General features: G+C 36.9%; 3 protein-coding genes across 5 annotated transcripts; all 3 read right to left on the bottom strand.

Moving 5' to 3' along the window:
• Positions 1 to 5: 5 nt before the first annotated feature.
• Positions 6 to 2,704, bottom strand: LOC6497410 (sodium- and chloride-dependent glycine transporter 1). The gene is made up of 9 exons (XM_001962106.4): positions 2,365 to 2,704; positions 2,028 to 2,159; positions 1,802 to 1,965; positions 1,650 to 1,747; positions 1,120 to 1,595; positions 913 to 1,061; positions 720 to 848; positions 457 to 663; positions 6 to 399 (listed from the first exon to the last, which is right to left on the bottom strand). Exons 1-9 carry the CDS (start codon positions 2,525 to 2,527, stop codon positions 118 to 120), a joined length of 1,800 nt encoding a protein of 599 aa, XP_001962142.1. The 5' UTR covers positions 2,528 to 2,704; the 3' UTR covers positions 6 to 117.
• A 925-nt stretch (positions 2,705 to 3,629) lies between these two features.
• On the bottom strand, positions 3,630 to 9,255 carry LOC6497409 (sodium- and chloride-dependent glycine transporter 1). 3 transcript variants are annotated; one of them, XM_014906203.3, is made up of 11 exons: positions 8,964 to 9,255; positions 6,581 to 7,228; positions 5,909 to 6,040; positions 5,670 to 5,845; positions 5,569 to 5,609; positions 5,395 to 5,515; positions 4,994 to 5,333; positions 4,775 to 4,932; positions 4,589 to 4,717; positions 4,319 to 4,525; positions 3,630 to 4,256 (listed from the first exon to the last, which is right to left on the bottom strand). In XM_014906203.3, the coding sequence occupies exons 2-11, from the start codon at positions 6,957 to 6,959 to the stop codon at positions 3,996 to 3,998; spliced, it is 1,944 nt and encodes a 647-aa protein (XP_014761689.1). In that variant the 5' UTR covers positions 6,960 to 7,228; positions 8,964 to 9,255; the 3' UTR covers positions 3,630 to 3,995. The 3 variants fall into 3 exon arrangements, with proteins under 3 accessions (XP_014761689.1, XP_001962143.1, XP_044571903.1); XM_001962107.4 differs by having other exon boundaries at positions 6,581 to 7,220; XM_044715968.1 differs by lacking the exon at positions 8,964 to 9,255 and having other exon boundaries at positions 6,581 to 7,667.
• Positions 9,256 to 11,089: 1,834 nt separating this feature from the next.
• LOC6497408 (adult cuticle protein 1) lies at positions 11,090 to 12,183 on the bottom strand. Its single transcript, XM_001962108.3, has 2 exons — positions 12,082 to 12,183; positions 11,090 to 11,891 (listed from the first exon to the last, which is right to left on the bottom strand). Exons 1-2 carry the CDS (start codon positions 12,085 to 12,087, stop codon positions 11,493 to 11,495), a joined length of 405 nt encoding a protein of 134 aa, XP_001962144.1. The 5' UTR covers positions 12,088 to 12,183; the 3' UTR covers positions 11,090 to 11,492.
• Between the last annotated feature and the right edge of the window lie 1,329 nt (positions 12,184 to 13,512).

The raw sequence follows: 13,512 nt of genomic DNA, 5'->3' as shown, positions 1-13,512 counted from the left end.
TTGAATTCTAGAAATAGGAGAGGTTTTTAACTAATCGCGTTTTAATTAATCAAGCTACAAAAAATGTATATTTTATTATACAATAGATGTATTTTTCAATAAAACATTAAATAACAATTAATTAACTTCTTCGGTAACTTCAAAAAGTTGATGGGTCAACTCGGTGCTGCCAACAGTCAGCTCGTACTGCTGGCGATGCTCCATTTCCACGGGATACCAGTCGGTGGGTCGACAGGCGCGTTTGAAACGCTCGCCAATGGTGCCAGTGCTCTGGTACAGGTAATAAAATCCATACCCAGGTATGGCCAAAAAGGGAACCAGCACAATCACGACGGCAACTGCCAGAACCAATGAGGAGGTATAGGAATGCTCCAGTATGCACATGCTGGTTCCAAATAGCTATAAGTGGATAAAATACTTGGTATAAGATAATTTAAATAAAAACTTTAAATATACCAGGGAAATAATCAAAATAAGCGGAGAAATAAAGCGCAAAATTAACACTTTCCAGTTGGCAAAAGGTTGACCCAACATGAACTCTATATCCCGCTGAAAACGCACTCGTCCATAAATCCACAAAATCACCAAAATGAGAAGTAAGTGGAGCACGTTATGTGAGAAAATGGCATCCATGGTAATAGTGCTAAAGTAAACAATGCCATGCTAAGAAAAAAACAATAAGTTAGTTTCTAAAATTATGAAGTTATTTCATATCTCACATTAGTGCAGAAGAAGAAAGAACAAATGGCAAGACCTCCAATTAAGCCAAAGGTAACCTCTTGTTTTTTGATTCTCAAAGCCTCGAACTCGTCAAACAAAGCCTGAAGGATGGTAAAGATTTGTGTTGTCTGGAAGAAAATATTAAAGTTTCTTTATAGAAAGCTCAAGTCACTACAGAATATACCCACGCACCATCACTATTAAAGCAGCCATTAGTAACATGGTGTAATAAATAAACGTCCACAGATTGGCCCAATGCATTCCCGCCATGGCACTGGCACTGGACAAAAATAACAACCAATGGTTGAGCACATGGTTCTCATATGATTCTGTTACTATCTCTGAAAATTCATAACATTAAATACATTTATAGAAAAATTATTTTTGTTCAATCCTGACCTTTATAGTGATTATCTATCATAAAGGAAATCAAGCCAAACAGGATATAGATGAGAATTTGACCAAAGGCGGTGATCCAACTATACGACATGATGTTCGTCTTGAATCCATTAAAACTGGATAATGCTATCACACTACCCCAGCCAGCTCCGAATGCCTGTAAGACCATAATGAAAGTGGATCCGAAACCCATAAATACCTCCTCTACAGGATGCTTTGGTGACACATAAGCAACAAGTCCTCTGAGTGCTCCAGGCAAGAAAATAAACCGCAGGAAACAAACGACAAGGAGTCCCAAGGTTCCAATCACCATGTAACGGATAAATCTTCCAAACTGTGCAACTTCCGAGCACTTGTAAAATATAAGGGCAATAAGGGCCCAAACCACAATAAAGTATGTCACAAAATGAAAGGATAGTTCATATTCCTGCTCTAAATCGGGAAAGTAAGATTCATTCATACTCGAAAAATGGCCCCTAAATAAAAAATTAATGAATATATTATAAAAAAATGTTAAGCTATTTACTTACTGAAAATATAGAACTGATGGAACATGAACCAGTTTTGAGAAGTACGTGACATTCCCACTTTCATATTCTACAGAATCGCCCAATGTTATGTTGCAAACCTAAAGTGAGTCCATTATATATGTCGATTTCAGCTAATAAATTAAAGTCCTTACGGTCGCTGGCCTCTCAAACTCATTATACCAGCTCTTCAGGCCTTCGCAACTCCAGGGCAAGGTGGGTCGAAGTGAGTTCACGATGAAAAGAACTGGAACAGCCGCAAAAATGCCGTAGTATATAAGCATGGCAGTACTCAGGAAGCAGCTTACATAGCCCATGCCTTCAATTTAAGTATTTAACATAAATATTTTATTGTAAGAAAACGGAATCTATCCGGCTTACCTTTAAAAAAGGGCGATACACGGAAGGCTGAGATAAAACCACTGCTTGAAAATTGTCCCATAAACGAATGTATCACCAATATTGGCACCAGATATATCACCATATATAGATAGTAGGGTAGTAATCCAATAACTTCAAATAAATAAAATACCGTTTAATATTAACAGGTGCAATTACATATTTAAAATATGATGATTAAAAAGTCATACACATTCTATATAATTATTGGGTCGTATGTCAGCCTTAGCCGCGATGCAACGCCCCTAAAAAGATTAGACTAGCCCTGGAATCTCTTATCTGTCCAAACCAGACTCCAGTCAATATTCCTGTTACTTACTGCCCATGTCGAAGAAGAACCAATAGGACGCCACAAAAACATCCAATTTGAAGGCCAATCCGAAACAGGCATAGATAAAATCCGTGGGTTTTTCCCAAGTTCCACGCTTTAGATCGGGTGAGAAGGGCTTTTGCCCAGTACCATACGATGACTCATAGACCATTTTCTTTGAATTTGAAAAGTGCTTTGGATTGTTACAAACAAGATCGGATTAGCGTCTCAGCTGGATTTATAATATATATGTTTTGTGTGCAAGTAGCGATCCGTAAGCGTTTTTATTTTAAATTGACGGACTAATTAGTAGAGCCGATGCCGGCATACTGAATCTGAAACCGACTGCAAACGGCCGTTTACCTCATCTGACTAGATGGCTACTGTGTGTATCATAAAGTGAGGTATATCGGTTGTGGTAAGCAGTTGATATTGATGTTTACATTTTGATAAGAAAAAAAATTATTATTTTTTGTGATAATGTTTTAAACATTTCCAAACTTCTTATTAGATAATTTTTCAGTTGAACCTTAAGAAAATGTATATTTTGCTATAGGGTGTGACACTTTCCTAATCAAATAGAAAAATGCATTTATTTTCGCACTATCTGAGCTCTTATATCTGCGTCTCATTTGTGTGCCAGCAGCATCATTCATTTTCAAGTTCATTTCGATGCGGCAAATGGAAATTGATATTTGTGTACGCGGAAAAATGAGGGGAGGAAAATTCACTAGAATAAAAATGAAAATATTTGTTGATATTGACTATTCCGTGATAAGAGGAAACTTGTCTCTCTCATTTAATAGTGAGATCATGAATTTGTTAATTAATAAGCATACCTAAATTAACTCATATTAAGATTATGGAAGAAAATCACAGCTTAATGGGCTTCTACAACTAATTGAGATTTTTTTTATATTAATTTTATTTGATTTCTATTCTAGTGCAGATAATCCAAAGAATTGTGCTTTTATAAAATAAAATTCATAAATTAAATAGGTTTTGCGCTAGTTTGTCGTTTTTAGAGCCATTCTTTAAGGATATACTCTATTTAAATATAAAATAAAAATTAGTGAAAGTTTTTATACCCATTTGTATGTCTAATTTCTAATTAAGAACATTTTTCCTACATATCTTCTCAAGTAATTTATAAATAGAAAATAATCAACATAAAACAATCACTTCAAATGCCGACACCCAAAAGTATGCTAAGAATATTTCTCAAAATGGCCCTCTCAGTACCGTAATATAATATCGTATGAATATACCATTAATGTTTTATAAATAAAATTTAATTTATTTTTGTACATCTTTTAAAAGTAAACTTTTATTAATTCGTAACAATATTTTTTGGCCGAAGCTTGTTAAACTTTTAAGTAGGCAACTACTAAATATCACCAGTTTACTGTTTTTCTATAGCTAGGCATTTGGAAAATATCAGTACAACTTTATTCAAAAATCAACAATCTCCAATTGCACTTGATCTATATATACTAGTGTGCGTGTTTGTGTGTGTGTCTGTATGGGTGTATAATAAAAGTGAGTTCAGTTCAGTTCAGCTTTTACCATTAAGGGCTGAATTCTTTTTATGATTATTTTTTTTTTGTTTTGATTTTAAGAGTATTCGAAATTTTTAGGCACTATGTGGTATTGGCATTGGTATCGATCACTAGCATTTCGGAAATGCCCATGATTTCCTCGTAGAAACGTCGATTATCCGCATCCACAGGATGCCAGTCGTGTGGAGCTAAACACTGTTGGATTCTTTGGCGCCAACTTCCGTTCGTTTGGGATACTTTGTAAACCATATAGGAAAGGGCCATCGCTAAGACCAGTCCCTGACTAATCCAAATAAGAACATGGTGAATTTCATGTAAATCAATGAAGAAACTAACTTGTATCTAAAAAAGAGAAAACAAATCAGTATCATCTAGTTTTGAAGCACCGCAGAAAAAAGTCTTACCAAACAAAATCCCAAAAAAATTGGCGTAGCCAGGCGAATAAAAAATATTTTGACACTTGAGATCGTCTTTCCCAGCATAAACTGCAAATCGCATTGGAAACGTACTCGTCCATAAACCCAGGTAACCATCAGGGCCAGTATTCCCGAAATAATTATATGGGTGAACATGGCCAAGTTTGGCAATATCGTAAATTGACTAAATCCATACTGAAATGCAGATTATAATTATATAAAATTCCTTTTTAAATTAAATATTATTATTATAAATACCTGTGTGCAAAAGAACACTGACGTGCCTGCAAGTACAAAAACCAGTAAACAAACAATGGGTGTTTTCTTTGCTCGCAATATCTCGAATTCATCAAAAAGTGCAGTCAAAATGGACATCATTTGGATTAACTTTAAGAAACAAATATAATACTTTTTTTAAATGTAAAGTATCTATAAAATACTTACCAAGGCACAAAATTCGGATAAAAATATCATGGTAAAGAAGAGAAAAGCCCATAGATTCGGTGTCGTCGTAAAGCGACCAAGAAGATACGAGAAACAGAGATATAGAAATTGCAAAGAATGATTTTCATTCACGTGATAAGGCAGCAAACCGACATGATCTAAAATTATAGAAGTATGATATAGAGTTTTTGAAAACCATCATATATTCCTAATACATACCCTCAAAATGATCGTGGGCAACATTGCAACAGAGCAGAGCCATTAAACCGACCGCAGCATGGGTGATGCAGACCCAAAAGCTCATTCTTTCGGCATCGCTGCGGAAACTATTGTAGCTCGCCAGGGTGATGACGCTGCCCCATCCGGGACCCAAGGCCACGCCGGACATCAGAAAGGCAGTACGTGTTACGCCAAAAAGGCTGCCGAAGCTATCCAGTGAGGGTTTCAGGTTATAATGCAACGTCTCGAAACTGACTTTTTCGTGTATGATAAGGTATGAGAATATGGCCAAAAATATGGTAAACATCAGGACACAAGAACAACGTAGAAATTTACCAATCTAAAATCCATAAGGAAGAAAATTAAATAATGTATTTGATTTAAGTTTTTAATATACCTACAAAATTAACTGACTTGAGCATTAAACCCAAAGCTAATGTCCAAATGGCCAGAACAGATATTAGCATAGAAACGGATATCGTCATGGAGGTAGATCCTGTGGCAGTTGAGGCAATAACCGATCTAGAATAAAGAATAATATTAAAGAAAAACACGTACTGACATTATTAGCTTACCTAAAAAACTCAACTGTGGAATGGGGATCAACATAGTCTTCCTAAATTTAGAAAATAGCTTCATTTCTTATAATCAATAAATAATTAAATGAATAACTCACATTGATATCGTAATTGTCATGGGTTGAACAATCGGGAGTATTCCAAGTGTTGTTGCAACTCATCCAGGGCATCACAGAGTGGAGGGAATTTACGGCAAAGATGAGTGGCACCCCGGCTCCAATACAGTAATAAGTCAGGGTGCCCAGATTAAGGAATAATATAGAATAGCCGATGCCTAAAATGATTGAAACATTAATATTTATCAAAAAATTATACTTTTATAGTATAATAATATAACCTTTAAATATTGGCGACACCCGAAATGCTGATATTGATCCAGAAGATGAGAATTGTCCCAAAAATGCTTGGATCAGAAATATGGGAAGCGAATAAAATATCATGCCCAACAGATAGGCAGCTATGAAAAATACTGAAAGAAAAATAATTATTTATAATTAATCATTAGTCATAATATTAATCATTGTAAATATGAGTAATGAAGGCTAAGGATTATATATTCTTCTATTTCATTTCCCAGTAAGTATTTAAAAGTTGTCTAAAATATTTCGTTAATATTTGTTCAACTATCTCATATACTAGCCATTTATGTAATTAACTAATAATCAACAATGGCTGGCGATTAAATCTCATAGTAACCTGTTTTTGGAGGTAATCGCCTCCCAACTAATGATAGTTTAATTAACAGATCTTAGATTCAGGGATATTTAATTTAGTTTTTGCGGTCTAGTTGATGACAGCTATAGCTTATCGCTTTCAAAGGCGAATATTGTTCATAAAGAATCGAATCAAAAAGCCTTTGGTTGATAACCTTTGCTTTGCTAATTGAATTAAATTGATAAGTAATGGCAATGGGATCGGAAGTGGGTCTACTAAGTATAAACACCTAAAACAATTTTTTTGAAAATAAAAAATACATTAAATTAATGCTTATTCTTTTTAATATACTTACTCCAGCCACCCTGTAGTAATCCAAAGGTGGGGTATTCGGAGAACATGAGGGGATTAAAGGCATGCGTACAGCTGGCAAAATAAAAGTCCGCCGCCTTGGCCCATCGACCCCGGGATTGGTCATGTCGATAGGGTCGCTCCAGGGTATCATAGCCACTGGCGGATCTCACGGCCATACTGTGCACTTGCCGGTTGCGAATCCGGCGGGCGGCAAAAGCCAAAACACCACCCTCTCCGGTAATGCCCTCACCCGACTCCTCCTGTTCCAGGCCAGCATTTCCGGGATAATTTCCTGTCAGTCCTGGTGCTCCATTTTCACTGTCGTCACAATCCCCCACCAGAAGGCAGTTGTTGAACTGCTCACCGCAGATGCCTTTCATTATGGGCTCATCCAGGGGCCACCGGGTTCAAGATTTTATTCACGCTTTATTCTCAGCTTTGTTTTAACAATAATTATTTTTAAAAATAGACACACTGAACTTGAAGTTCATGCCGTTTTGCTCAGCTAATAGTTTTCAGTTTCAGTTTTCAGTTCTTTCTTTGCTGAATTTTTGCTCTTTTTGGCACTCTGACCCAGTTCTCAGTCGCGTTTTTCTGGGTCACTGGTGAAGTATGTAGAAATCCCGGGCACAGATAATCTTCTAAAAGACTTAATAATAATAAGCTGCTTTATAGCTGCGGGACTAATTGAAATCGAGAGACGCGCGTCACGATGCGACACTTCACCCCGGACACTGAACATTAATTCCAAATTAAAACCGATTCGAGCTCCAAGTCCCCGGCAAGCAATCGCCTCCGATGCCTACTCAGTGGCAAATGATGGGGCATAGCGATTGCCGCACTCACCCGATGAGATGTGATATAGAATTATAACCAACAATAACAACAAAGACCCCCAACAAATCACGAATTTAATTAAATATATACAGACGTCTTTTTACGTATATAATTTGTTTTTTTTCTCATTTCTTTTTTTTTGTTTTGTATGCATGCGTATGTGAGAGCGATTGCAATGATTATGGGAGAAGGACAGTGGGGCAAGATGGTGAGAAAATTAATTACAATAAAAACATAAAATCAATATTTACAGATATATATGTTAAATTTCTTGTAAAATTACTTTATATTTTTCAAATAATTATTGATATTAAAAATAAAATTATATATTTATATTAAACAATTTGTTAAAAATTTTTTAATTAGATAATTTACAAATGTTTATTGATATATAAGTTTTATTATCTCTTCATAGAATACATTTTATGATCCCCCAAAATGCAACCTAGCCCACTGTCCTATAGATTATGCTTAGCCATTCTGCTATAGATTTCTACGTATCTGCAAATAGCCCAGTATCTATTATCAGTATCTTGAAACAAAGAAACATTCCAAGTGAACGGGAAAGCAAAACAAATGGAAATTCATTTTCAGACACAAAGCAATCGAACTAAATCGAATTCACTCGCATCGGAACAAAAACAATAAAAACTCAAAGAGAGAGAATGAAAATAAAAACAAAAACCCGGACGAAACGCACAGGGGGCAATGGACAGCTGATGCTGCAGTTCCCCTTCCTCTCCCTCGATCTCATTGCTTTTGAGGTGCTCGGACCTCGGAGCGTATACTTGACATTGCTCATACGCAGCGTTTGCCGAAAGAGAGCCAATCAGGCTGTGATTCTCTCTTAGCCGAAAGTATTTCAACAAGTAAAATCGCGATAAAAAAAGGGGGTGTGAGAAAAGGGTGACATTGTAAACGGGAGCGCGAAAAATCAGCTGTTTTTTGTTTTGATTCGTCAGCATTGTGTAATTGGCCAACTTTATTTGGTTTAGCCTTCGGATTTTGGACATTTTCGCTTTTCCATTTGGTTTACGCGTTTTTTGGCCTCATACCGATGACGTCGTCGGTCTGGTGTGGCTCCGTTTATGAGTAAATTAGCGAGTGCACCGAATGCGATGAACGTGTCCAATTAGCCGAATCGAAATGTTTACAAACAAACATTGAAGTGTGCGCAATAAATTTGCAAGCCACAAAAAAATTGCTTTGAAATGGCCAAGAAGAAAGCACACACACTAAATATCAAGCATACGCTGAGAGAAAAGTGTGATGGCTTTGGAAGAATGTTAAAATTTATTTAAAAAAAGTGTCATTTTAATTCTAATGGTTTATGGAAATAAGTTGAAAAAATATAAATTTAAATATATTAAAAATTCAAATCTATCTTCAAAATAATTTTCAGTGACTGCTTAAATACATATTATTTGTTTGCCAGCCAGAGACGCAAATGGTTGGCGTCTCAAGTGTTGACCAAATCCGTGGGCAGTTCCTACACACGCCTGCCAGCTCCACCCTTTACTTCTTATAGCAAACAAAAGCGCACATACACAAGATATAGATAATCACATTGGCGCCGTTCATACTCGATGCATTTGCTTATCATCGGTTGGCAATCACTTGCATCTAAAATATGCCTGCACCTGCGGACAATGCACTTTTCTATCTAGCCCCGGCGACACTTTTCGCAAATCACGCACGAAACTCCTGCACTAAACTTTGCACTACGCGACTGCTAACAACAGTCCGAATTTCGATCCGAATCCGAATCGGTATATAGTTTGCGGCGACGACGAAGGCGACGCTCTTTGTCGGTCGTCTGCCAGCCAACGACTGAAAAAGTGAAGAGTGAAAACTCAGCCAGATAGTCGCCGAATGTCAGACCAAATGCGAAATGTTGTTTTTGCCTTGGCCGACGACTCTTATCGCAGCTTTAAGCCGCTTTTTGCTGCTCTTCGGGAGAAATGGGAAAGGCCGAGAGCGAAAGAGAGTTGGCGAAAGGAATGGTTTCTTTTCAATTGCTCTACTGGTGAAGTGAGTCAGAAATATGGGTGGGAACTAGACCCAAGGAACCATAAGATACAAGAGACCAAAGATACAAAGATACTTCCAAGTTTACTTTTTATTTACTTTCCTTAATTTATTTAATTTAATAATTTAATTTATTTTAAAATTAAATTGGTATTTATATAATTCTTTTATCATTTTTTTATAATATCTCATATATACTTATGTCTGTTTTTAATAAAATATATTCCCTTAAATAACGTTACGTGCATTTAGGATCATACATATACAAGAATTTAAATAGCTGTTTTTTAATAAATACAAAATTGGTTTTCTTTGTATTTTTAAATAGAAACAATCATAAAACTTTTAATTATATTTTTTTTTAATTTAAAAAAAAGCTCTAAATAATAGCGTAATAGTTATTGCCAATTACTTTGTCTAAAGTATTTATTTTTAAACACACAAATGCTTTGTAAATTCGTCTTGACCCGCTGACTTTCGTATGATTTACTCTTTGTTAGAAAATTACCGCCTATTGCCAAAACGAAGCCCAGTAGGAAATTTCTTGCCATTTTCGAGCTGGAGCTGGGCTCCAGGTAAGGCGAAACGGAGACTGTCGACACGATTGACGCTTGACTCTTGGCCGGCGGCGTACAATAAATCATGGCAGTCAGTTCAATACAGTCGATGGCAAGATGATGCACTGAAAATAATGGTTATAATAAATTAAATAGACTAAAATTAAATATACTTTGGAATATAAAAGCTAATCCTTTTGAAGGTCTGATTATTATGTTAAAATATTTATAGAAAATAGTCTTAGTTTATAGATTTTTTTTTCAGTGCCCTTTGGGGCGGTCTGTTGTTATTGATACACTGACGCACATTCAACAGCCAAATGCGGCAACAAAGGCGCAACATGAAAACATGAAAAACAAGCACAAAGTTTGTAATCCGCAGTTGGAACTTGAAGTGGGAAAAATCAAAATCAATCCGGGGGGGACTTGGAAATAAAATCACGCAATTGTAGCAGGAAAAATAAAGCCTTAACAAGTGTGTGAAGGAGTGGCTTGATTTGATTTGATTTGTGGCCTGCATTTTGCATTCAAGTAAAGAAAAATAAAAGGAAAAACGCAGCTTGAGACTTTGCGCATGCGCATGAACTTGACATTTCAGCTTTCAATTCAATTAACGACACTTTGGATTATTATTATGGAAAGTGGCAGCCGTAACCGTAACAGCGTTGGAAGTGACAATTTCAGTCAATGAATCAATCAAATGTATCCATTCGTATATTGGAAGGCGTGTGGAGATAATAGTTTTAAAAGCTAACGGACTTTGTATACAAATCGGTATTGGGGAATGTCCAACTCAGTAGCGGGTTTCTTTGGCCATCGGTCGTAAGCATTGAACTTGTTTTAGTGGAACCAATTATTCAATAAATTGATCTATTAGTAGCAGAGACAAGTTTGATTCGATCGGAGTCCAATATATGTGCATGTATTACATGAAAATGATCCGTTTTTTTATAACTTGTTTAATGTTAAATATAGGAATGCATAGTTTATATTGCTTCTGTCTGTCTATAGACAAAGATACAAAGATTTCATTACTCAGTCAGACTATATCTTCTTTTATCACATCCCCCCAAAAAAACTGCCAAAACTTTACAGCTTTAGTTACATTTTCTTTATTTTGCAACAAACTTAAACATTTCTCTATAGAATGCTTTCAGCATTCCATTTATAAAGGAAAGTTTTCAGTGTATTTTTCACAGGAATGCTTGGAAAATGTATGCTAAATAAATAGTTAAGCGAGAGATAGAGACAACCACTAAGAAGGCAGTGGAAGAGTGCTAGGATTCGAAAGGGAATTTGGATGGATCTGTTTTTTGGATGTTCCTGTTCAGGTGCTAGGTGCGAGAGTACCCTGTCTATATATATGAAAATATATGTACAAGTATTTACAAACAAATTAAAGGGAGTGATCTCCCTTCAAATGGCAGTTTCCAAGGCAGAGGCGTGGGTCCAATCAGCAAAGGGTTTCAATTTCTTTCGAAACTAATCCATTTACAGGGTTCCGGGAGCGGGGGCAGCGTTGATGGAGGCCACGGACTGGATGTGTCCGGCCAGAGGAGCGGTGTGCACGGCACCACGGGTCTGGGCGGTGTAGACACCCTCATGGGCAACCGGAGCCACAGCCAGTGCGGGAGCAGCGGCCACAACATGGGGAGCGGCGGCATGAACGGCCACGGCGGCAGGGGCATGGATGGCTGCTGGGGGCCAGGCACCGACGGTCACGGCGGCGGGCCAGTGGGCGGCCGGAGCGGCCCAGGGAGCGGCCACCACAGCGGGTCCAGAGACGGCGGTGTAGGAGAGACCATGACCAGCCACCTGGGACAGCAGAGGGATCACCGACGACTGGACGCCCATGGCGAGGGCCAGAGTGAAGACAACGGCGATGGCGAACTGAAAATTAAAGAATTTTATTATTAAAATTATGCTTTTGGGTTTTTTTGTTTGGGAATTTTCACTTAGAATCCTTGGTTGTAAAGATTTTTTGTTTATATATTTTTTTAGGGATTTCAGTCTTTTTAATTTTAATCCACTTGGCAAAGGATCAGGAAGATAATCCTTATATTTTTTTGTGAGGACTCACTTTCATGTTGCTGGTTGTTTGGTTTGGTGCTCTTGGTGAACTCTTGTTCTGAACTGATTTGTTAGCCGCATTGTCGGCCAGTTATATACCCCACATGCTGACCACATCAATGGCAGAACCAAATAGGAAAAAAAATACAAAAAGCCCAGACATGTTGGAGGGTTCATGAAAGTGAGAGTTCACACACCATGACACGGTGGACACCATTGACACTGCTCCGCATGCATATGATCAGCGTTAATGACATGCCTCGGCTCTGATTCAGGTCGGATCGAAGCGGATCGGATCGGGCTGTATTGATCTATCGGTAGTAATATCTCACGGTTGTGACGCAAATGCCTTGACTGCGAAAAAATTCTCAAGTACAGCAGTCGGTTTAAGGAACTAGTTCTAGTTGAATAGTTTTAATCGCCCATTAATAAATACTATCTAATAAATAGTTGTTAATTAAGAATAAAATGAGTTAAAAGTAAAATATGATTATTTATATGCTGTGGTTTTTAATAAAGCCATTTAAAGATATTTCCTATAAAAAACTAGAACCTAATACTAATTGGAAACTAAATAAAAAAGGCGTTATTAAGTCATTAGATTACAACTCTTTGAAGTTTTAATAAAGAGAGCATTTAAGATCTCTTAACCTATGATTTGTATGAGAAATTCTTGATGAAATTTAAATAGAAACTATCATCTCTCTGAACTAGCTCTGTTGAAAAAAACCCTCAACACTTATGAACTTGCACCGCCCCTTGAAAAAATGCATTATCGGTAAGTGTGGTTTCCATCGCTGTTACCATGTAACCCACCATGTGGGTCCAACTATCTGAGTGAGTGGCCCAACCCACTTTTAAGCTGCAGTTCCGGTAAGTTGATTTTCACTCCATCACACTGCCACTTTAATTACTTAATTGTTGTTTATGCCCGATTAGCATTTCAGTATGATTTATAACACGAATCCAATTATGGAGCGATCGGTATCCTGTATAAGGCAGGCTAATAACTGATTTATGTGTCTTAAGGGTTATTGCCATGCATTGAACCGCCCACTAAATTGTGTTCTAATAACATATATTTATTGAAAAATTATTATGCAATAAATTTATTATTTATTTACACAAGAAACATGATTCTAAATAAATGAAAATTATTTTTATTGTACCGTCTTTATCCATGTTACCAACTTATTTCCTTAATGATTTTCCTCATCAATTACCTAATGGTTTTCAGCAATTGACAGAAATTGTGCAACGTTCACCTAGCTAAAATGGATCGGAAGTGTGGGTGTCATTTGGCCTGGAGCAGCCCACATAAATCTGTGGCAAAACCATTAGGTGCAGCAATTAAGCCAACTTTAGTGCAAATGCAGCCCAGCAAAGACAATTCAATTATGCCGAAAAAAGCCGGGACCAAAAATATATGTTAAGCAACTGG

The sequence above is a fragment of the Drosophila ananassae genome, chromosome 3R, assembly GCF_017639315.1.
Source record: "Drosophila ananassae strain 14024-0371.13 chromosome 3R, ASM1763931v2, whole genome shotgun sequence".
NCBI lineage: Eukaryota > Metazoa > Arthropoda > Insecta > Diptera > Drosophilidae > Drosophila > Drosophila ananassae.
Note: the sequence above shows the minus strand (reverse complement) of the source record. Positions and strands in the feature narration are given on the sequence as shown.